The 24,199-nt window shown below is 63.3% G+C and overlaps 1 protein-coding gene across 1 annotated transcript in view; it reads left to right on the top strand.

The window, feature by feature from the left end:
* Positions 1-24,199, top strand: part of NIBAN2 (niban apoptosis regulator 2) — a 45,484-nt gene that overhangs the window by 10,778 nt on the left and 10,507 nt on the right. The window contains exons 2-4 of the mRNA XM_051854992.2: positions 17,994-18,124; positions 22,583-22,711; positions 23,301-23,406. Coding sequence (XP_051710952.2) covers positions 17,994-18,124; positions 22,583-22,711; positions 23,301-23,406 — 366 coding nt within the window. The remainder of the gene's footprint in view (positions 1-17,993; positions 18,125-22,582; positions 22,712-23,300; positions 23,407-24,199) is intronic.

The following is a 24,199-nucleotide window of genomic DNA, read 5'->3' as shown; positions in this document are numbered from 1 at the left end:
GCCGTGGCCCTCACCTGTGCCGTGACCACCCAGTTGCTCATCTACCATGGGCTCCCTTGGCCTGGCGGCCGGTGTGGCCTTGAGAACAGCCTGACCTCGCCGGCCAGGGCTTAGCCATGGACGGCTGCTGTGGCTCCTTCTGCCGGTCTCTGGCTGCACAGAGAGCGACAGGAGCGCTCCGTTGGGTGCAAGGATCATGGCATCGTGTGTGTAGAGGGGAACAAAGGCACACTCATCAATAATCAATACCGTATCAGTGATCAGTAGTATAATACTTAGCAAGTGTTGGCGCGAGTGAGCTGGCTATCGGGTGAACGGCTCGAAGCCATGGGGTGGCTCTCTCTCTGCGTGGGGGCCGGCAGGTGCAGGGTGTGGGGAGCAGGTGGATGACAGGGCCGGGGGGCAGATTCACGCAGGCGCTGGGGGCCTGGGGCGCTGGTGGCCGAGAGGTGTGGGCCCGGGTGCCTGAGCGGCACATGCCTGCCCTGCCGGCTTCCTGCCTGTATTCCTCCCGCGTGACTCACTGCTTTCCAGGCCTTTGTTTTCGTCCTTGAGCCCTGAGGGTGAGGCCGGGAGAGGTCAGGCTCAGGGCCTCTCTCTTGGACAGGCGACCCTCCCCCCAGCTGGGTTCCTGGCCCTTCTGCAGCCCCTGTGTGACAGCAAGGGGTGGGACCCTGGGCCCTGTGCCAGGTCAGGTGCAATTGATGAGCACCTACTGTGTGTTTGACACTACGCTGGCCGCTGAGGGCTCAGCCAAACCAGGCTCGCCCCGCCCCGCCCTGCAGGGCCCCTTGCCCGGCAGAGACTCCTGGGATAAGTAGTTCCCAGCCAGTCGTTAATGGAGCAATGGTTTGAGCCCAAACTGCTGTGAAGAAGTGACGCGTCCCCAGTCCTCCCAGCAGGGCCTGGGCCAGAGGAGACACGAGTTCCCGTGGCCCAGCGTCTGCTACGTGGATGCGAGGGTGGACTCGGGGCTGGACAAGCCCCTTCCGCCCTCGGTGCTCCATTCTGTGTCACTCGTCTTGGAAGGGTGCTGGGTCAGGCGTGGGTGGGCCATCTTCTGGGTCTGAAATATTTATTCATTCATTTATTTATTTGAGAGGCAGAGACAGAGAGAGGGCCCTTCTACGGATTGGCTCCCCAAGTGCCTGGGACAGCCGGGACCAGGCTGGACTGGAGCTGGAACTGGGGACTGAATCTGAGTCCCCCAGGTGCGTGGCAGGAACCCAGTTTCTTGAGCCAACACCGTGCCTCCCAGGGTGCATCAGCAGGAAGCTGGAGTCAGGTGCAGATGCAGGAATGAGCCCAAGAACTCCAGTGTGGGGCCGGCGCCGCGGCTCAATAGGCTAATCCTCCGCCTGCAGCGCTGACACCCCGGGTTCTAGTCCCAGTCGGGGCGCTGGATTCTGTCCCAGTTGCTCCTCTTCCAGGCCAGCTCTCTGCTGTGGCCAGGGAGTGCAGTGGAGGATGGCCCAAGTGCTTGGGCCCTGCACCCCATGGGAGACCAGGATAAGTACCTGGCTCCTGCCTTCGGATCGGTGCGGTGTGCTGGCTGCAGCGCGCTGGCTGCAGCGGCCATTGGAGGGTGAACCAACGGCAAAGGAAGACCTTTCTCCCTGTCTCTTGCTCTCACTGTCCACTCTGCCTGTCAAAAAAATAAATTAAAAAAAAAAAAAGAACTCCAGTGTGGGACATAGGCGTCAGCTGCTAGGCGCAGCACCCAGCCCTCGTCGTCTGTAGGTGAGCGTTGGGACTGCGTAACCACAGGACAGGACGGGGTTGGTGGCCCTGAAGACTGCTCTTTGTGCATCCCCAGGCAGAAATAGGGGTGCAGAAGCGCTGTGACAGCCAAAAAGGACCCAAGTGCTGGATGAGATCTGTGCCGGGCTTTATCCCTGGAACCTATACTGGCATAATTACCATTCATCTTGGGTTCCAGCGGGACAGAAAGCAATGTATTAATAGGCATGGTTCGGGGCCTGCACTGTGGCATAGCAGGTAAGGCTGCCGCCTGCAGTGCCGCCATCCCTTATGGGCACTGGTTCGAGTCACGGCTGCTCCACTTCCAATCCAGCTCTCTGCTATGGCCTGGGAAAGCAGTGGAAGATGGCCCAAGTGCTTGGGCCCCTGCACTCATGTGGGAGACCTGGAAGAAGCTCCTGGCTCCTGGCTTCGGATCAGCACAGCTCCAGCCATTGCAGCCAATTGGGGAGTGAACAAGCAGATGGAAGACCTCTCTCTCTCTCTCTGCCTCTCCTTCTCTCTCCGTGTAACTCTGACTTTCAAACAAATAAGTAAATCATAAAAAAAAATTAGGCATGTTCAATGGGACAACATTTAGCCATTTAAAGTGAGCTTGTAACTTTTATGTCTAAAGGTGTATGTAGGCAAAGAAAAAATATGGAAGCAGATTCAACAAAGTTTAGATAGAGATTTTCTTGGGGTGGCGGGCTAGTGGTTACTCAAAGTTTTTCTTTGTCTTTTTTTTTTTTTTAATTTTAAAGATTTATTTGTTAACTTGAAAGAGTTACAGAGAGAGAGAGAGAGAGAGAGAGAGAGATCTTCTATCCACTGGTTCACTCCCCAAGTGGCTGCAGTAGCCAGGCAAAGCCAGGAGCCTGGAACTCCATCTGGGTCTTCCTGGGGTGCAGGGGCCCAAGCAGTTGGGCCATCCTCAGCTGCTTTCTCAGGCGCATTAGTAGGGAGCTGGACCAGAAGTGGAGCAGCCGGGACTCCCAACAAGCGCGCTCATGGGATGCTGGCGTCGCAGGCGGTGGCCTAACCTGCTGCACCACAATGCTGACCCCGCACCACCCCCGTTTGATGAGAGCCCCGAGGGGGTGGCAAGCAAGGCCAGGCTCTGAGAGAGGGCAGGGAAGATTCTGGAAGGGGGAACTTTGAACCAGGTTTTGAAGGACAGGATGGCTTTGGGCAAGTGGAGGGAGTGGCCTGGCACAGTTACCTGTCGGGGGTTGATTTTGGGGGGGTGGGCTGCACCCCGTTGAGTCCCAGATTGAGGAATTAGGGCTGAGAGTCCTTCCCCCACCCCGGCTGGCTGCCGTAAGAACAGAATTTCAGTCCCCACTGCTGTGGGGAAGGACAGCAGCAAACATTCACTGGGCCTCCACGGCCTGGCTGCTGGGGCACCATGACCATGGGCCGGTAGGACCCTGGGGGTTCCAGGCAGTGGTGGCACTTAATCCCACGAATACAGAGGCCCTGTCCACACTGGGGCTGCAGGCTGGGTGTGGGTGGGGCATGGGCGGCGAGGCGTGGGTGGGTGGGTTCCCAGCCCACCAGGAGAGGCTGTGACGCTTTCTGTGTCCCTGTCACTGTTCACCCAGAATGTGGCTCCATTCCGCCCTGGTGTCCAGTGCTGGGAGCGTCCCTTCCGCCTGACTTCACTGTGACCTCAGCTCTCTATTTGCCCATCTGTAGAGTGGGGATATGGGTGCGAGTGTCTCCGGCTGTGAGGGCTGCCACACCTGGTGCCGGTGCCAGCCCACGGCCAGCGGGGTCCCTGCGGGATGGTGTTAGATCAGATGGCCTGGCCGTGAGCGCTGCCCTTCCTCTCAGGTGCGCTGTGGCTCCTACCTGCCAGCATCCACTACAGGCCCCATAGCCAGAGGTGTGACCTTTCAACTTTGACCTTCCCTCTCTGTCATTCTGTATAAGCAATACCTAGACATCAGAGAAAAGTCAGGAAATATAGGTAAGTAATAGAAGAGAAACGGAGACGCCCAGTGATCCTTCCACTCAGAAATAATGGCTTTTGAGTATTTTCCGGATGCACTGTTCTGTGGCCTGGGGCCCCTGCCCGCACGTGGCCGCCCGGCAGCTGGCTGACGGCTCCGGAGTACTCCATGATGCTCCACTATTCTGTATTTCAATTGTCTGATTTTTTTTTCATGGTGTCAGCATGCTATGTGGGACAGCTTTAGTCGTGTCCGTGGGATTCACCCACTGTCATTGGAGACCCTGCTCCGTGTCAGGCCTTGGCGGGGCCTGGGGGTGCCAGCCGGGGTGGTAGCCATGATCCTGACATTCCCAAAGTGCGACACCAGCAGAGGCGGGGGCTAGGGGTGTGCTTGGGGGCCCAGGGAGCAGCGCTGACCCAGACTGGGAGGGCCATGGAAGGCCCAATAGAGGGGCGGCCTCCAGGGTGGGACCGAAGGCGGAAGGAGGAGGAGAGGGTTGTGGGCAGAGGGCAGCTGTGTGCGGAGAGCAGGGACTGGGGGAAGTAGAATTCCCAGAAGTCAGTGCTGCGGTTCTGGTGGGGGTGACAGCACCCCCCTCCCCACCCCCGCTGTGCATGCAATGCCTGGTCCTGCTTCAAAGTCCACCACTTCTGTCCCTTTGTGGTGCAGGTGTCACTGGCCTCCCTCCTCCTAGCAGGGAAACAGGTAGAGCCTTGCACCTGCTGGGGGAGAGGCCGCAGAGCCAGGCCGGCCAGCCCCACAGCCTGGAGCGGGAGGGGCAGGCTGGAAGGAGGCCGGCTCAGCTCCGATTTCCCAGGCTCCTGCAGGGCCGGATCATCTGACAGGAGCCAAGCAGGAAGATCCTGAGGACCCGAGCTTAGTGATGCCCTTGGTGGGGGTGGCTTTGCTGCCCCTTGGGCTGGCCTGGCCTGGGATCGGAGAGCCCCTCTTCCTGGTGTCCCTGGAGGGCCTGTCCCCACGCTGGGGTTAGCCTGCCTGTCTGGGAGAGCCCCCTGTGTTTGAGGACACCCCGGGGACTGAATGTTGGAGCTCTGGTGTGCCAGGTGCTGGGGATAGGTCACCAGCAAGATGGACAGGGCCCCTGCCCTCAGCGGGGAAATGGACGCTGACCAGTGAATTTTTTTTTTAAAGATTTGTTTATTTGAAAGTCAAAGTTACAGACGGAGAGGGAGATATGCAGAGAGAGAGATCCGCCATCTGCTGGTCCACTCTCTGAATGGCCACAACAGCCGGGCTGCTCCAGGTCGGGGCCAGGAGCTTCATCCGGGTCACCCTCATGGGTGCAGGAGCCCAAGCACTTGGGGCATCTTCCACTGACTTCCTGGGCACATTAGCAGGGAGCTGGAGTGCAAGTAGAGCAGCAGGGACCTGAACTGGCGCCCACATGGGATGTTGCTTTACCCTCTGTGCCACAGTGCCAGCTCCTAAGCAATGAATTATTACAGCAAAGTCTTGGTGGCTAACGGGGTTTGACCTGAGCAGAGGGACGGTGATGGCGGGGACAGTGCCTTTTGGTGCCCGAGGCTGATGGGTGGTGCTCAGGATGCGTTGATCCAGGCTCCCCTGGGCCTGCCGATGTATTGGGAAGAGACGCTGGGAGGGAGCCAGGACCCTGACTGTCCAGCACTGTGGTGTCCAGCCTCTTCCCTGGACAGACAGGAGGGCAGACAGCCAGCAGGGTGAGAGGCTTATCCCAGGTCTCCAGCTGCCGTCGGTACCTGGACTCAGGGCCCAGTGCTCATAAAACTATGCATCACCAGCGCATTTCACTGGGGCAAGAGTGAGCCCATCCCCCCCGTCCCTCAGGGACCCCGCGCAGGGGAGCAGACACAGAGCAGAGTGGCCCATGGGTGGGGGTCGGCACAGGTGGGGGTCATGCAGGTGCCTGGAGCAGGGACCTGAGCAGATTCCTTCCCCACCTCCCTTCTGGCCCCCTCTGGAGCCCCAGGAGACCTGCGGCCAAGGGCGGGGCCCGAGCCCACCACGGGCCAGCTGCTGCGGGCCGGCCCGGGGCAGTCTTGCTGTTTGAATAAACTTTCCATTTTCTGTCTGTGTGACCATCTCCGTGCCAGGGTCCCTGGCGCTGTGGCCTGGAATTGGGTTTCCTTCTGGCCCAGCTGCAGACACATGAGGGCATTTTCATATTGGCTCATCTTCCTCCCTGCTCTTCTCTCTCTCCCTCCTCCACCCTGCAAGCTGCAGGCGGGAGCACATGTCCTGTGTCCTGTGCCCGGTGGTGGGGGGGGAGCGGGGAGGGGAGCATAGCGGGGTGGGGGAGGGAGTGGGGAGGGAGGAGTCTGGGGTCCTGGGGCAGCTGGGGAAGAAAGGACACTGACCCCGCAGGGAACTTGGCTCCTGGAGGCTTGCTGCCTGCATCTGGCCCTTTGGTGCTGGGCCACAGGGACCGGTGGGCCTTGGTTACTCGCTCTTAGCACTGGCATTTACTGGGCTCTTGCCCAGGGTCCTGCCGGTGCCAAGCTTCTCACACATTTGGTCTCCTTAACAGCTCCCTGAGGCGGGCACTATTATGCCCATTTTATGGTTAGAACAGCCGAGGCTTGGGAGGTCATGGCCAGTGGCAGAGCTGGGTCTGCCTTGTCCCAGAGTTTGTGTTTTTCCTACCAGGCGCCCTCCATGGCCTCCTCGCCAACTGGACCCCCAGCCTCTGCTCGCACCCCTCCTGTGCTGGGGGAGCTCCCTACCTCCTGGGGTCACCTGTCCTATACTGAGCATTGAGACCGTCCAGTGCCCCCGCTGGCGTCTGTCCACTTTCTGTGAGTCTCTGGGAGCAGACTCCGGTCTGGCCAGGGCGTGTCTGTGCCAGGGCATCCCTGCCATCCGTTTTCCCAGGGAGAGGAGCTACTGCCTGCCTCCCTTGGCACCCCTGCCCAGCGCTCCGCCCTGACCCCACACAGCAAGCCAGAAACTTGGGGCTAACGCCCTCAGTCTGAAACAGAATAAGACAAGAAAACAAGAGGAGCGCGGTACAAGATACCAGGACAGCCAGGCACAAGGATCCCTGCCCACGTGGCGCTGGGGGGCAGGGCGGGGCTGGTGCAGCTCCCCCCATCCTGTTGGTCCCCGTGGCCTAGGGGAATCGGAGGCTCGCCCACCGCCTCCTAGGAGTTGGTGACAGAGCAGAGCCAGGACTCAGGGCCCTAGGTGTCCCCAGCGGGTGCTGTCTCTGGGGATGGTGGGCCCGCGTCTCCGTGAGCAGCGCAGTGGCCGAGGGAGGCGAGGAGGGCTGCAGCCAGGGCTGGGGTCTGCGAGGCCGGGTGCTGTGGTTGGTTTGTGCCTTTGCTTTCACAGATCTCCCTCGATGTTTCTTGCTCCACTTTGCTTTCTGATTAATTGACCTCTGAGGGAAAGAGGGGAAGGGGGCTCAGAAGACGAGACCCCAAGCGTGCCCCCCCCGACTGCTGCCGCTCCAGGTGCTCTGTCCGTCCCTGGTCCGTGGCCTGAGATGTGCAGGGAACGGCCATTGGCACTTGCGACAGATCTTGCTGTGCACCTGCCCGCCCTGCCTGGGCCACCATCTCTAACGGGCAGATGGCATCCCATCAACTTGTCATTGTTGTCCTTGGTAACGGAGCCTGTGGGCGTGGCTGCTCACACTGGAGTGCCTGGTTCAAGTCCTGGTTTTCCTGCTTCCTGCCAGTGCACACCCTGTGAGGCAGCAGGTGATGGCTCAAGCATGTGGGAGATCTGGTTGGGTTCCTGGCTCTCAGCTTCCATCTGGCCCAGCCCTGGCTTTTGTGGGCATCTGGGGAGTGAACCAGCGGCTGGAACATTTCTCTCTGTTTCAAATACAATGAAAACAAAACAAAACAAAACAAAAACGAGTGCATACTCGGTACCCTCGAGCCAGCAAGGGATAGAGTTAGAATTTGAACTGAGCTGTGATCCCTTAACCTGCACCTGTTAACCTTAACCTTAACCTGCTGTTCCGCAGGAGTGCGTGGGCAGTGTTGGGGAGAACCGCGGAACGCTGTCTTGCGTCAGTGCATCTCGGCTGGCGTCTCCTGGGCCTTCTGCTTGGCACACGCCCCCTTCACCTGGCCCCTGCCCGCTTCACCCGGCCCCTGCCTGTTAGTTACATGGTCCTCTTGGTGGTGGGGCCGGCTTTGTCTGGCTCTCTGCTGCGGAGCACACAGGGTCCTGTGGTTGTTGAATGAGGGCAACAGTAAACTCTTCTGGCTCCAAGAAGCCTTGGAGAGCCTCACCTGACCGTGGCTCTGCTGCTGGCCACCGTTAGGGTCTGGGCTGGCCATGGAGCAGATGAGGATAGTGGGCCCTACCCTCTACCCCTCACCCCCCCACCCCCCACCCCTGCCTCTTGGCAGCACTGCCCTGGCTAAGGCGAGGGGCTGGCTCTCTGGCTGATCATGGAAGCAAGAGGAAGATCTCGCCCAGCAAGTTCTGCCTGGTGTTTCAAGGTGCAGCTGCAGCCTGGACACGGAGAGGAGAGCGAGCGGCTCGCTCTCAGTCCAGGCCCGCGGGGGGCTTCTGCTGATCTGTGTGGGCCCCCAGTCCAGGCTCAGTGCACCAGCCTTGGGCAGAGATGGACGTGATGGGGAGCACGGGCGGACCTGACAGGTGGCCAGGTCCTCAGCTGTAACACTGGGCGGTCAGACACCAGTGGGGCCCTGAGCGGGACGAGAAAGGAAGGGAGGCCGGCAGGTGGCTGAGGCAGTCGGCAGGGATGGGGGCCAGGTATGAGGGGGTGGGGGTGGTGCTTGCACGGTCTCGGCTGGGCCTCCGCATCCCCACGTTCAATGATCCTGGATTGAAAATATTTGAAAACAAAAACTTGCATCCGTACCGAGCATCTGTAGCCTTTTCCCGTTGTCAGAGCAGCTGGCCTTGTGTTGGGGTTGAGACGCGATCCAGAGAGCGCAGCAGGTGCACGGGAGGACGCGTGCAGGTCGTGTGCAAATTCTGTGCCGTTTTCTTCGTGAGGGCCTCCAGCATCTGCAGAGTTGGGGATTTTGGTATCGGAGGGAATGCTGCCGCCTTGGCCGGGAAGACACCATTATCCCCAGGGCAGAGAGGAAAAAGTCCCGGCTCGGAGCGGGGAGGCTGCGGGACAGGGCGCTGGCCGGAGCAGAGCGGGGTGCTTGGCCCTCCCCGCTCCTCCAGGCTGCCTTTGACCCCTACTGGCTCTGATGATCTTGGGTGTGGCCTAGTCCGTGGCTGGGGACGGTGCAGGACATTGGCCTGGAAACGTGGCTCACACGTGTGGCAGGCGTGGCACAGCCCCTGTGGCAGGCCCGGGGTGGGTGGGGGAGGCCCGTCCTGCCCGGAGTGAGAACTGCTGGAGATCCCGGGCTTGCGGGCGTCTGTGCTCCCCAGTGCAGGGTGCTGGCTGAGCTGCAGGGCCGGAGGGCTTTGGTTTCCCTCTGTTTGTGTCAAGATGGGCATCAGGTGTAAAGGCGTGGGCTTGGGTGGGTGGGTTCCCCTGGGCCTTCCTCCTCTCCCCACCCCCAGACCTGTTGTTCCCGAGCCCTGGTTAAATATTTGCTCATGAGAAGCATTTTAAAGGCAGCTGTGCGAACCCTGGCCGGCTCCTCCCCGGCCTTCTTGGTGAGGACACCCTGCCAGTACAGGCGGGCGCTGCTCTGTTGCCTTCCAGGCCCCAGCAGCCTTCAGGGCAGCCCTGTGGGCGGCTGAGGCTGGAGGACCTCACCCTGGAGTGGCTCAGTTTGCACCTGCTTCCCCAGCACCCAACCCGGGCCAGGCAGGAGCTGGGAGCAGCGGACCCCGCAGAGAACAGGGGGTGGTGTGCAGAGCCAGGGTGGGAGGAGGCTGGAATTGCAGCTTGGAGGTGCCCGGGGGGCGGGGGCAGGCTGGGGTTGTGGGGCTGGGGTCTGCAGGAGGTGGTGTGTTCCAGAGGAGGGGGGGAGGCAGGAGCTGCCTGAGGAGGGGTGGGCAGAGGGAGAGCACTCACAGACCCAGGGCCTCCTGCTCTGGGTGCGCACGTCCCCCGGCCTCTTTCTCTGCACGTTGGGCCGCTCACAGAGGCCGGGGCTCTGGGCAGCCCCAGTTTCCCCGTCTGTCCACGGGAGAGCTCGGACGTGACCTCCCAGGCCCTGTGGCCCGCTCTCAGCACTAGACACGCAGGGCAGGAGTCCCGCCAGCGCCCGGAGTTAAAGTCACAGCTGAGTGCCTGTGTCCGTTTCCCTGGCCCTGGGCCCTTGTGAGCTACGAGCGCCACCATCCCCTGAGCCCTCCCCCAGCCACCGCGTGAGCTGGGGCCGCTGTGACGTCACACCCATCGCACGGTGAGGAAACAGGCCCAGAAAGGCCATTCCGAGCTCAGGATTTGTTTCTTGCTTCAGACTTGACCCTGGAACCCACAGGCGCCTGTGGGAAGCCCACCCTCTTCTCCCAAGGCCCGAGGTGTGCTGGGTGTCGGGATACAGTGACCCGAGGGGCTGCCAGGCAAGGCGGGAAGGTCCTGGTTCTGGGCAGGGACGGGAACATCCTCGGGGTTCGTTCTCTGGTGTGACTCTTCCCTGTGTGACCCTGGGCAGGTCACTCAGCCTCTCTGAGCAGTGTCCCAGGAGAGGATTAAGGGAAGCGAGGTTGCTAATGATTGATTGTTCAGGCGTATCAGAGCCAGAGGGGCAGCTCTGTCACCTGCTCCAGCTCCGCTGCAAGGACTATTACAACCATGCAAACTGGCTGAGGAGGTGAGGCGTGAGCACAGCCTTGAAGCCTGGCTGAGATTTTGAATGGCGGAAGTGAGGGGGAGGGTGTCCCAGGGTGTCCCCCACCCCCACCCCGGGCAGAGGGCGGAGCACAGGTGACAGCCAGCACACAGGGCAATGCCTGATGTAGGCAGGAAGTGGCCGGGGAAGTGGGGTGAGACCCTGGGTCTCCGAGTCGGTTTGGTGCCACCTGTCGGAGGCTGCTGTGTGCCAGGCCCCGCGGTGGAGCCCTGGAATCCACCGAGATTGTTCCAAAGTGTTCCCCGTGATAACTCAGACGCTTGTGCAGCCCTGGGCGCCCAGAGTCAGCCAGCCTGGGTTCAAATCCCAGCTTGGATTCCAGCTGTCCGACACCTGGGTGACCTTGGACGAGCCCTTGACTCCTCTGCCTCTGGGGTCAGGCTCGGTGTCAAACGGTAGAGCTGCGCCACACGTAGCCCGTGCATGAGCCCGCTGCCCGCCCGGCTGTCCTTGGCCGAACCCTGGGAATGACAGTCCCCTCCCAGCCCAGCACACAGGGGCACACACCTGTCAGGTGGCTGCCGAGCTGGCCCTGGCCTCCTGCCCGTGGTTGTTTGTGGGAAGAGGTTTTCCTCTTTAATAACTGACCTCAGACAAGGTGTGACCAGCAGAGCCCCTTCAGGGCCCTGGGGCCGGCAGGGAGGGCAGCCCTGCACCTGCCACCTCCCCAGGGAGGCAGGACAGTGTGTGCACACCCCCCGCCCCGGGCCCGGGCCCAGCTAAGAGCCCGGTGCGGGCACCAGCCTCCCTGTCTGGAGTTTGGAATGGCAGGGCGCTCGGTGACGCTTTGCTGCTCGGAGGGGCGGAGGCCCTAGCCCAAGATCGCTGCCTCGGGCCTGGGGCTCTGGGCTTCCTTCGCCTGTGTCCTGCGTGCCAGGCCCTGTCCCATGTCGAGGGGGTCCTGCCTAGGGGGTCAGACAAGGAACAGGGAGTTCGTGGGGGCTTCCCCCCAGCCTAGGGACAGCACAGTGGGAGCCGAGGAGTGAGCCCAGCAGAGGAGGGAGGAGGGTCCGGCCCTGGGAGCGGCCTGGGGGACCCCGCAGCATCGTGGGGGCAGGTGGAGCTCAGCCTCTGTCCCAAGGCGTGGGAGCTGTGGGAGGTCTGGGGCAGCAGGGAGGTTCGGGCGACTCCCCCTCTGGTTCCTGTGCCTGGGACGCGTCCGAGCCAGCAGGAATTCAGAGGCTGTGGCAGGTGTCAGAGCCCCACGGGCCGTGGCCGGCGGTGGAGGCCGTGCTGAGCTCCCCTGGCCTCAGACTGGCCCCTGGTCAGCCGGAAGCCCCCTCACCCCGATAGTCTTGTGCTGGGGTCCAGGGTGTGGCCAGCGCGGGAACTGGACTCGCCTGGCTCCTCTTGGCCCCCAAGTGGGGTCCAGGGAGGTGCGGTTGCCACGCAGGAGTGCAGAGTGCGGCCCTTCCTCCAGGGCCACTCGCGTGGCAGCCGGGCCGGCCCCTTGGCCCCTTGCCCTCTCCGCCGCTGCCCTGAACTGCCTGGGGCAGGGGCGGGGCACTGTCCTATCTTCCCAGCACTCCCGCGCTCCGAGGGTCCCCTGTCCTGCTGCCTGGTGGAGCCTGTCATTACCCCTCCCCTCGGCCTCGTCCCTGATTACAGGGCCTGAGCAGGAGCCTCTCTCTCGGAGACCACACACAGGCCCCGTCCCCAAGGTGGACATGAGATGGACTCGCCCAAACTCCAGCTCCCTGGGAGTCCGTACGGACTCCGTGTCCGTTCACAAGCTGTGCATCCCCAGGGAAGTCACTTGACGTCTCTGGGCCTCCGTGTCAGTCTCTGTTAAGTGCGGGCAGGGCACGGAATGCAGGTGTAGTCAGGTGTGCCGGGCTGGGTAAGGAAGAGGCTGAGCAGGCAGGCCCGGGTGTGGCGCTGGGGGCCTGGCTGCCCACCCAGCCCTGTTGGGGTATGCCGTGTGACCCTGGGAGAGTGTCGTCACCCCTCTGGACCCTGCGTTCTCCCTGTGTGCCAAGTGGACGTTGGAGATGGTGGTGCCTGTGCCGTGGCACAGGGGCACTGAGGCCATGGCCTCCTCCTGGGCCCTCAGTGGCCTCCCCCCAGCCCCGCCTGCCTCCCCACCTGGACCTGCTCCCTGTGCTCTGGGAACCGGGCGGGCGGGTTTGGAGCCCGCCCCACCCCACAGAGCGCTGCCACCTGCCTGGTTTCAGTCTGCAAACCTCTCAGGCCTGAAACTCTGAAACTGGGCCGGGCCTGTGGGCAAGGTGTGGTGCCGGAGCCCACTGGGGGGACCGGACGGGCCAGGGCCGGCTCTGGCATGGGGCCCTGGGCTCGGGCCAGGCTGGGGTGGGACCGGGCGGGGCCCTGTGGTTGATGCAGGGCCGCGTGTGATCGGGGCCGGGATTCCGTTGTAAATGGGCAGTGGGGATTTGGGCGCAGGCTCTCGGGCCCTGGGCTGGGGCCCATCCCTGACTCCGCCACTCCTCCGTGGGTGGGCAGGGACCTGGGTTCCCTGGGGCTGCGGATTTGGGGGATGGATTCGGGTAGGGTGCGGGGCGTGGGTGCCGGGCGTGGGCACCGCGCGGCTGGGTCCTCAGCTCCGCATTCAAGGCTCCCCAGAATATTCCTTCCCCTGAGCGTCACCCCTGCCCTCGGTTTCCCCATCTGCAGAATGGGCCCAGTACCCATCCCCCAAATCCCCAAAGAGCCAGGGGACCTCAGGACACCCTGGGCCCCCCCAGCTCTCACACAGCCCCCCATATCTGCACAGGAAGCAGCGTGACCCGTAAACTGTCAGTTTGGAACATCAGAGATTAGCGCTCTTCCGGCAGCCCAGGCTGCTGTCCACGCTGGTCCTGGGGTGGCCGGGCTGGGGGTGGCTTGGCCCCGCCCACTTCCTAGGGGGCCCAACTCCCGAGAGCCTCTCCCTCGCAGGGTGTGGCGCTGTGCTCTCGGGCTGTGGAGCTCCCGTAACCCGACTCGTGCTGGCTCATGAGGTCCCACAGCTGGAAGACGGCAGGGCTGAGGCTTGAACCCAGAGCCTGGGTGTTGGGTGGAGACAGTGCCAGTCCCCGCCAGTGGCAGCCCAGGCCAGAGCTAAGTCACCGGCAGCTCAGAGGAGGCGCGGAGCCCTGTCATTACCCCCAGGTCAGCTACTGATGAGATTTTAAGTAAGCTCAGCTGACGGGGCCCCACCCGCCCATTTTAGAGGTAGGGAAGTTGAGGCCTAAGTGAGGGTGAAGGTTCTCTGCCTGCCAGCTCTGGCCAGATGGCAGCGAGTGGAAGCTGGAGACCCCAGACTTCAGCCCCTCACCCCCGTGTGACCTTGGGAAAGTCATGTGGCTTTCCTGAGCCTCAGTGTCTTCATCTGGGAAATGGGGCAGTAAAACCTGCTCTGCCTGTCTTGGGACTGGACAGGGACCAAGCGAGGGGGCAAGAGGGTAGGGCCCCTTGGGTGAAGAGGCCACACGGGCTGGGGTCTGGGGCAGGCATTAATGAGGGGGGGCCTCCTCTCTCCGCTTCCAGGCTGTGTCTCTGGTGCGTCACCAGGTCTCCCTGGGCCTCAGATGTCTCCTCTGCAGGTCAGAGGCCGCAACACCTGTTGGGCCGCACGGGCTGTTGCACACACGGCTGTCTCCGTCTCGGTGGAGGCAGAGTTGAGCCTCGAGTCCCAGGGCGGGGCTTCCTTGTTTCGGCGGCCTCACTGCGAGGCTGGACTTTTGGCTCCAAAGGAAGCCCTGTGCTGGGGCGGGGGGCCGTCCTGGCCTCACGTCTGTCCGTCCGGGCTGCAGCATGCCACGCCCGTGCAGATGCCACGTGCAGGCAGCGGCCTGGGGTGGCCAGTGGCTCCCCGCAGTGACAGAGCCCAGCGGCGGCTGGACACGGAGGGGCACCTGCTCCCTCCTGGGCTCATACGTGAGTCAGGACACACACACAGGCTGTCTGTCACACGTGTGTGCATGCGCACATGCACGCCCCACCCCCGTGGCCCTGCTTCCCCAACCCCCTCCCCACTTGCCTGCTCCATGTTTCGCCCCTGTGGGCACACCCTTTGTGTGTCTCAGTCTGTTAGAGACTTGGCTGTCATTGTCGGTTATGATTCTTCTGTGGTTCTTGTCCCAGTTCCTTAGGGGGGAAAAAACTTTATTTTTTTTTCAAGCTATAACAGTTACACCTGCTCATGAAAATCTCACCACTGTTAGACGCTGAGTGCTGCTGTGGGTCACCCAGCACTTCCAGAGGCCTTGGGCTTCCCCAGGCTCCCCGCGCCCCGCTCAGCGCTGGGATGGGTTCTGTGAGCCCGTGCTGTGGACGAGGGGCTTGGGGCTCCCGGGGCGGCTGGCAGGACTGGCCTCCTCTGCAGCTGGACTCCACTCCCACCTGTGCGCCTCGGCGCCCAGAGGCCTGGCCTAGATGCGGGGGCTGAGTCAGGCGGAGAGGCAGGGTGCATGAGAAGGTGGTCTGGGCCGGCGCCCATCCTCAGACCGCCCCCACCCCCAGCATTTCTGCAATGGTATTGGGGTCTCCTGGGACCTGGGCCCAGGCAGAATGGCCAGGAGGGAAGAAGTGGGGCAGAGCAGCACAGGACGCGCCCTGGGCACCCTCCCGGGCAGAGGCCCACCCTCAGCAGGTGCATCCATAAGGCCTGTCTCCGCTCCCCTCCCCTGCTCTCCCCGGGAGGCCTTCCCCAGGGCTGCGCTGGGGGACCCTGGCCTGGCTCCTGCCTTGTGAGTCCTCTGTCCAGGCTGAGCTCCGGCTGAAACTGCACCCCGAGTCCTCGTGTCCGTGTTTCCGGGGTTCTCATCTGTATCCTGTGGCGGTTCCCCCCCAGCTGACTTAGGAAAGCCCTTGGCCGTGTGCTTGGGACCCTCTCTGCCCTGAAGCCCTCTCTCAGTAGTGATCTGCTGAGTGGACAGTGCGCCTCCCCCACGGCCCCGCCCCTCCTGGCCCCGCCCCTCCATGGGGTGCACAAAGGGAGCCTCCCGGCCTGGCCCTATCCTGCGGGTTGCAGCCCTCATGAGTTCACTGCACAAAGCCGGGTGCCGAGGGCCGCGCTCCGGGCCGCGCTCCGTCTGCTCCTGGAATTTCAGGCTGCTGAGGGTTTGTCTGTAAGTGGTCCAGCCCCTCCCAGCCGGCTAGCAGGGCCTGCCTATGATTGCGGTTGTGAAACGGGCCGTGGCTGTGGCTGTTCTGGGTGCAGGGCGTGCCGGGCGTTTCGTTTCCGCCCAGCCCCTCTCCTGTCTCCATTGGCGACGTCGCCCCCGGCCCCCAGCGCTCCTCTCCGGACTCTGGCCCCGGGATGACCTGAGTAACCTGGGCACACCCACCATGAGACCTGTAGTGGCTCATCCCCACGTCCTGCTCCTGGCCTGGCCTCCCCACCCCCAGGGCCTCTCAGCAGCAGAGACCGGGCGCAGGGACCCCAGGCTCAGTCCTGATTGTCACGTGCTAAGGGCTTCTGTGGCCCCGCCCCACCCTGGCCTCGGAGCCCCTGGGTGGGATGTGGGATGTGTCTGGGGCTTCTCTGGCCGGCCTCACCCTTCCTGGCCCCCTTCCCCGTCCGGCCCTGGGGTTCTGGGCCCAGCTCCTCTTTGCTTGGACTCGATGTCGCAGTTGTGCTGAGAGCAGGCTGTGGGCGGGCGGCTCTGAGTTCAAGTCCTTACGCTGGGGCTGGATGCAGAGTCCAGCTCTGCTGGAGGCTGGGGGCCCAAGCCCGCCCGTCCTGCCAGCTTCGTCAGCTGCTCAGGGCTGACAGCCGGGGGGCTGGGAGCCCTGGGCCTATTGAGGGCCTCACCCCGAAAATGGGACAGCAGTGGCGCTGGCCCCCACGGTTTCCTGCAGACTCTCAGGGGACCAGCACTCCGTAGGCGGGAGCTGTGACCCTGACCGTGGGCCTGGTCAGCGCTGTCCGTGGGCCTGGTCTCCCCTCCCCCTCCCCTGCCTCATCATTTTTCAACCCCCCCCCCCCCTTCTGAGAAAGTGCTGGTTGTTTGTGGTTTTTAAAAACCAAGCATTCAAGCAAATTCCTCATTTGTTTTCCCTCCCCTCCCCCAACCAGAATCTGGACCTCCTCCTGGGGGGAGGGGCACACAGGCGGAGCCAGGGGCTGCAGGGGTGGGTGGGCTGAGCAGCTGTCTCCAGAGGGTGCCTCCTCAGCCCCGTCTCGCTGAGGAGGGTGCAGGGGTAAGGGGCACGTTGCTCTCAGCCTCCTCCCTGGCTGCCTCCTCCTGGCTGAGCCCCAGGACTGCATCCAGTGCCACCACCCACTGTGGCTTTGTGCCGATGAGGGAGCCGGAGCCTCTGTGGGTCTCAGGGCCAGGGTGGCACAGGCCTGGCCTCACAGAGCTGTGGAGGGGGTGACGGGAACCACTGTCCTGCCTGGGAGCCCTTGGTGCCCGGGCACTGAGCGCGGGCGGGGCGGGTCCTGTCAGCCCCTTCTAGGAGGAAGGCCCAGGTCTGGGGGACTTGGGATCCCAGACTGATGGCAGCGGCAGTGGAGGGGGTCCGTCCCTCAGGAACCCGCTCCCCTCCCCAGGCCTGATTCTTCATCTGCAGATGGAGCTGCTTGGGAGCACAGACACCCCCGGGGGCTCCGGGGCTCACTCTCCCCGCCCAGAAACGGCCCTAGCACAAGAGTGGAGCCAAGACACAGAGCGTCCACCGCCGGGTCCCTCCCCAAACGTCAGCGGCCCTGGGCTGGGGGCCGAAGCCCTGAGTCCAGACCTCCGCCCAGGTCCCCCATGTGGGTGGTAGGAACAGAGTCCCCGAGTCCCCGCTGCCACTGCCCACCAGGGTCCCTCCCCACTGCCCACCAGGGTCCCTCCCCACTGCCCACCAGGGTCCCTCCCCACTGCTGCCGCCCAGCAGGGTCCCTGTTAGCAGGAAGCTGGAGGCAGGGCCTGGAGCTGGGCATCGGACCAGGTCTTCCGCTGTGGGTTGCAGGTGTCTCAACCGCAGGGCAAACACTCGGCTCTAGATGAGTTCAGTTAGAGCGTTGTGTGTGTGTGTGTGTGTGTGTGTGTCTGTTTAATTGGGGTTATGGAAGGATCATGATTGTAAGGTAATTCAAATGCCATAAAAGAAAATAAAGCAGAAAGCCAAGTCGGCTCTGTACTCCGTCCCCGCACCTGGCCGGGGACCTCCCCGCACAGCCTGGCACCGCCTTCCACGCCTTTCCTCTGTCCAGGCCGCCACTCTCCCTGGTCTCCCTGGGCCCTGACTGTTCTCCCGTGGCCCTGCCGCGCCCCTTCTTTGCCTCTCAGGCCCCGGCTCTTCCCCGGGAGCCTGGCTCTGCGTCTGACCGCGCTTCCCAGCCGTGCGGTCAGAGGCTCCCTGGTGTTGCCCGGTGCCACAGCCTGGCTTCCGTGCGCCTTTGCGGCCTCTCGCTGGTCTGTGGGGTTTTGGGTTTTCTTGGTCTGCGGCCGTGGCCCACGCTCCCGTCTGGTCCGGGGGGTCGCCCTTTCCCGAGACCTGCGCGGGAGCTGCAGGCCGGCCGCCGAGCCAACCGTGCCCCCTGCACCCGTCCCTGGGGTCTCCGGATCCGTGCCGACCTCACCGTCTGCGTGTTCTTCCCTTGCAGAGAAAACCGGGAAGGTCCTGAACGAGTTCCTCCGCTTCTACGAGGACCAGTATGGCGTCGCGCTCTTCAACAGCATGCGCCACGAGATCGAGGGCACGGGCTCCCCGCAGGCGCAGCTGCTGTGGCGCAAGGTGAGCGGCCGGGGGGGGGGGGCGGCTTCCTGTGGCCCCAGCCTCAGCGCTCTGGGCCTGGAAGCTGCCTGGCTCCAGCCTGGGGACGGTGCGAGTGGCTCGGGTGTGGGGCTGGGGAGGGAGCCGTGCAGAGCGGGGAGCAGCTGCGCCCCCCAGCTGGCAGCCGAGGCCCTGGGTCTGAGCACTGGGCGGGGTAGGGCAGGGGCCCAGGTCGGCCCCACATGTCCTGGCTGGGGTCGTTCCCTCTCAGTGCCTCTCTGTCCCCCCGGGTGACCAGGAGAGAAGGCCTGGCCCTGCGGGGCTGAGCTCTGGCCCTGGCTGCCGTCTGCACCCACCGTCCCCTCTGGGGAGTCTGAGCGGCTGGGCTGGTCGTCCTGGAAGCGGGGTGCTAGCCGGGTGAGGGGTGACCCCAGTGCTGGCGTTTCTGTGGTGGGCGGGCTGCGAAGGCCCTTGCTCTCCTGCCGCCCTCTCCCGGCCGGTCCTGTTGGCTTTCTCCACACTGCCCTGGTCATCCGGGGCACGGGCTGTGAGTGGTGGGGCTGTGCTGGGCTGCAGCCCTCCCTCCGTGCCCCTCCCCCATGTCCAGCCTGTGGTCCTGTGGGCTGAGCTCGGGGGCCTGGGTTCAGATGCTCCTGGGAGCTGGGAGCCCCAGCCCTGGTTCCACCTCAAGGCTCAGTCTCCCCATCCGACAGTGGCACCCCCTTCTGAGCTGTGGGAGAGAGGAAGTGGGGCGTGGACAGGGCGAGCAGACGGATGGCCAAGGGGGCTGGGGTCCTGACTTGCCGGGTACCCTCAGGTGAGGGTGTTCCCTGCTGAGCCTCAGTTTCTCTGTCTGTCCAATGGGCGTTCAGTGAGAAACACCACAGTGGGCTGGAGAGGGCAGAGCAGTTTCCTGGGGGGGGGGGGGGCAGTTTGTGCGGCTGGAAGGCTCTGGGAGGGGATGGAGTGCGAGCGGCAGGGGAGGCCCCGGCTACGGGTTTGGGTTCCTTTCTTTTTAAAAAAGATTTATTTATTTATTTGAAAGAGTTACACCATGAGAAGAACAGAAAGCGAGAGATCTCTTCCATCCCCTGGTTCACTCCCCAAATGGCCGCAACAGCCAGGGCTGGGCCAGGCTGAAGCCAGGAGCCAGGAGCTCCATCTGGGTCTCCCACATGGGTGCTGGGGCCCGGGCCCTCCTCCGCTACCCTCCCAGGCACGTTAGCAGGGAGCTGGATTGGAAGTGAAGCAGCCGAACTCGAACCCACGCCCCTGTAGGACTGGGTTCCTTTCAAAGCCATCCCCCTCCCCAAAACCAGCTGTGCCTCTTTGCCCGAGGCCCAGGGAGCAGCGTCCACACAGCTCACTTCCAGGCTGGCTTGCAGGATGCCCTGTCCGGTGCCGCATCCCCTGTGGTGGGAGAGCCCGGTGCAGGCTGGAAGGAGCGTGGGACTTTCCGTGGAGTCTCTGCTGACGGCTCAGCCGCTGCACCGGGCCGGGTGCTGGGACCGCCCAGGCGGGCAGTGACCGGCTGTCTCGCCATGAGGGTGGCAGGGTAAACGCAGACAGTGGCAGCCTGACCTGGTCTCGGTGGCCCAGGAGGGCCTCCTGGAGGAAGTGCCACCTCGGCCCAGGACCTGATGGCTACTTACTGGGAACAGGGAACGGCGAGCGCAAAAGCCCGGGGTTTTGGTTTGCCTGGGACCAGAGTCTGAGTCCAGCCAGAGGCCCGTTCTGCTGCCCCCCAGGCAGCCGGGTGGAGGGGAGGCTGGGGCAGTGCTGGCGCCGCCCACAGCACCACACTCCCCCTTTGCCTCTTCCCATGGTGTCACGGCAACCTGGGGACTGCGGGGTGGCAGGGGCAAGGGTGTCCGGCAGGTGTGTGGGAGGAGAGGGGGCCCTGGCCCTGCCGGGTGAATCGGGAGAAGCTGCTGTCGGGGCAGAGGGAAACGCCACGTGCAGCCCGGGACCCGCCTGGCCCTGGGCGTCTTCTCCGCCTGCCCGGCCCTGGGTGTCTTCTTGATGTGGGGCCCGCCTGGCCCTGGGCATCTTCTCCATGCGGGGCCCGCCTGGCCCTGGGCGTCTTCTCCGTGTGGGCCCGCCTGGCCCTGGGCCTCTTCTCGATGTGGGGCCCGCCCTGTGTACTCACAGGGCTGTGAACTTCTGCAAAGGAGCACCAGGGGTCAGGTCCCCCGGCCCCTGAATGTGGGGACTTTTGGTCCCATTACCACTCGGAAAGCCGACCTTCATGACATTGTCCTGACAATATCAACCCAATAGGAATAACTTCACCATCATCGTAACAGCAGCTATATTCTTTTTTTTTTTTTTTTAGATTTATTTATTTATTTGAAAGGCAGAGTTACAGAGAGGCAGAGGCAGAGAGAGAGAGAGAGAGGGAGAGAGGGAGGGAGGGAGAGAGAGAGGTCTTCCATCCACTGGTTCACTCTCCAGATGGCCGCAACGGCCGGAGCTGCGCCGATCCGAAGCCAGGAGCCAGGAGCTTCTTCCAGGTCTCCCACGTGGGTGCAGGGGCCCAAGGACTTGGGCCATCTTCTACTGCTTTCCCAGGCCATAGCAGGGAGCTGGATCGGAAGTGGAGCAGCCGGGACTCGAACCGGCGCCCACATGGGATGCCAGTGCTGCAGATGGTGGCTTTACCCAGCGCCGGCCCAAACAGCAGCTATTTTCATGAGAGCGATCACAGGGATCATTGGATAATACGAGTAATTTAATAATAATAGAAATAGAAATGATGGGAACAATGAAATGGTCATTGTCCATACTGGACGTTGTGGGGTTGGCCCCAGCCACTCTGCTCTGGGGCACGCGCACCGGGGGCACTGAGGCACAGCCGGGAGAAGCTGTTAGACCAGGCCCCAGGGTCTCCTTGCTGACGGCAGAGTCTGGGATTCTTGCGGGGTGGGTATTTGGCACAGTGATTAAGTTGTCGCCTGGACCACCTGTGTCCCAGTGGAGGGCCTGGGTTCGAGTCCTGCTAATGCACACCCTGGGGGGCAGCGGGTGGTGTTCAGTTCCTTGGGTCCCTGGCTCCGGGCTTTGGTCTTGGCCCAGCCCTACCTGTGGCAGGCGTTTGGGGGAGAGAACTGGTAGATGGAAGATCTGTCTCCTTGCCTGTCAAATAAATAAAGGAATAAAATTTAAAATATCTTCCCCGGGCAGCTAGGTTCCATCCCACTTCCTGCAGGCCTTCCAATCCAAATACAGCTCTGCCATTTGAAAGTCCTAAAAATAAAACCCAAACTTGGGATGGGGGGCAGCCTGGGTGGTGGCGGGGACGCGGCCTGAGCCTGGCTGCCTGGGCCGGGGGCTTCTGCTCGGCCTCCTGCAGGGCCGTCCCTGTCGCTGGGGCCCTGGGGCTTCGGCCGAGGTCTCACTAGGGCGCACAGAGAGCTCTGCCTTCTCTTTCTAGAAAGACGCGCAGGGAGAGCTGGATTTAGAGGTCTAAATTTAGACCACAGCGTGCAAAGCGTCTGGGGGGACCTTTTTTTCCTGTAAATATTTTTATCCTTGGTAGGAAGCCGGCTGGGGTCCATTGTTTCGGCACAATGGGCTCTCCTTTTCCGAGGGCTTTGTGTTTCCCGCTGCAGAGGAGCTGGGGGCAGGGCGGGGCGGCCTGGAAGGGCAAGGACACCGGACGAGCTTGGGCCCCGTGCGAGAATGGCCTCTGGTGCAGCGTGGCCAAGGCACCGTGTTCCCCGCAGAGCAGGTGCAACGTGCCCAGGGAGCGAGGTGCTCAGGCCTCCGAGGCCCTTCCCTGCCTACCGCGGGAGGCGCGCACGCTGCACTGGGCTCCCGCTCTCCCTTCCAGAAGCCTCCCTGTGTGCTTCTCCATCAGGAAGCACCGTGGCTGCTGCCACCTGGGGAGGGGTGGTCACAAAGACTCTTGCCAGTGGCCCTGGTGGCTCCTGGGTGATGTGGCTGACGGCCTCCAGGTGGCCCCATTTTACAGAGGAGGAAACTGAGGCTCACAGAAAGCCAATACAGGCCCAAGCCCCACCGCCAGCGTGAGGAAGGCTGAAGCCCACACGGCCACCAGCCTGCCTGGATGCAGGTCCAGTGTCAGAGGCGCCTACCCCGCCCCCGTCCATGGGGGACTCTGGAGCTGCGTATTAAAGCTTCCATTGCTCTGAGGGGAGACTGAGGCCCAGGGCCGGGGAGAGCCCCGTCTGGGCCCTGAGGCCTTGGCGGCTCTGCATGGTGGCAGCGGTGGGCAGATGGGCCAGCTGCCCCTTCCCGGGACGGGTCCCCAGGGGACCCTGGTCTGGCTGGGTCCTAAATCGGTTCTGGCCTGGGTCCACCTGCTGGCCTCACCACTGCCCTGCCCGGACCCTGGATGAGCTCTTTTCCCGGAGCCTCGCTCTTCCCATCCGTTGAATGGGTGAGACGCAGGCCTGCCTCCGAGGCTCTCCGCTCGGGAGATGGCATCCCCTCACGGCCGCGGCTCCCTGCCCGCAGGTGCCGCTGGAGGAGCGCGTCATCTTCTCGGGGAACCTCTTCCAGTACCAGGAGGACAGCAAGAAGTGGCGGAACCGCTACAGCCTCGTGCCGCACAACTACGGGCTGGTGCTGTACGAGAACAAAGTGGTGAGCCGACCCCGCCCCCACGTCGGCCCCGCCCCCGACGCTCCCGCCCCGCCCCGCCTTCCAAGGAACTGTCAGTCAGGGACAGCTTTGCGCTGCACAGTGACACCTGGTGGCAGGGAGCGGCATGGCAGCCCTGCTGTATGGGCTATCCCAGCGCTGCCTCCCCACCACCCACCCCCAGCTGGCTCTGGGAAAGCTGTGTCCAGGGGATAACTCAGCCCCTGGCAGGGTGGTGGACAGGCCCAGGTGATGGGCAGAGGGCCTGGGCTCTGGAGGCAGATACCCCGGTTCACGTCCTGCGCCTGCTCCCTGCCAGCTGGGTGGACTTGTGGCCAGGGTGCCCCTTGGGGTGAGAGCCGGCCGTGGAGAGAATGGGCCACACGCCCAGCACAGGGCCCGCTCCTGGCGCTCAACGCTTCCTGGGCTTCCCCGGCTTTGTGCTCACACTGAAGCATGGGAGGTTTAGGAGCCTTGTCGTCATCACCCCACCGATGGCGCCCATAGCCAGGGCACTGAGCCGCTCCTTCCTCCCCATGGGATAACACCATTGGGCACGGGGCCTGGGCACATCTCTGTCACCCCTCCTCAGGCCTATGAGCGGCAGGTGCCACCCCGAGCCATCATCAACAGTGCTGGCTACAAGATCCTCACCTCCGTGGACCAGTACCTGGAGCTTGTGGGGAACTCCTTACCAGGTAAAGGCCCACTGGCCCCCGGCCAGGACGTCCTGCCTGGGCCTCAGGGGTTGGCCAGGGAGGGGGTGGCCCTGAGCCCGCTGCTCAAAGGAGCCCTTCGAGGAGGGGCCTCCGGGCCCGGGAGTGGGGCTTTGCCTGAGAACATGCCGTGCGTGGGCTGCACAGTGGGATCCTCGCCCACGTCCTGCAGCTCCTGACCTCACGGTGCACCGCTCTCCGCCCTCCCACCGCCCTGAGCCCTTGAGGGCCTCCCACTGGGGAGGAGGGGCCGGTGACTGCCCCCCGTTACTCCAGATGGCTCCTGTCCTCCACCCCCGGCCGAGGCTCCCTGGAAGCCTCCTGGGAATAGTGTCGCCACACAGGTGACTCCTAGGATGCAGGGGCAGGGGGTGGGCCCGCCTGGGGGCAGGGTGTGTCCCCAGCTGTGTCTTGAGAGCCAGGTCCTGCCCCCTGCCCACCTGCTGGCGGCAGGAACTCCTGGGTCCCAGCCCCAAAGCGGGCTGTGTGCTGGGTCTACACACCCGTCGCTTCTCCCACGACCTCAGGGAGCTGTGTCGACCCCAAGAGGTGCCGTGTGCACCGGGCCAGCAGGGCCGACCCGAAGCCAGCGTGCCGAGAGCTGTTATTGTTGGATTATGAACCACAGGGCGGGTCACAGCCCAGGACAGCAGGGTCTCATGGGAGCTCAGATATCCACACCCACAAAGCAGAAAGAAAAACTCCTTTTTATGTATCGTGTCCCCTGCCCCACGTGCCTTTCTCCCCATGTGGGCCTCCGCAGCCGAGATTGGAA

This window comes from Oryctolagus cuniculus, chromosome 1 (genome assembly GCF_964237555.1).
Source record: "Oryctolagus cuniculus chromosome 1, mOryCun1.1, whole genome shotgun sequence".
Taxonomy (NCBI): Eukaryota; Metazoa; Chordata; class Mammalia; order Lagomorpha; family Leporidae; genus Oryctolagus; species Oryctolagus cuniculus.
Note: the sequence above shows the minus strand (reverse complement) of the source record. Positions and strands in the feature narration are given on the sequence as shown.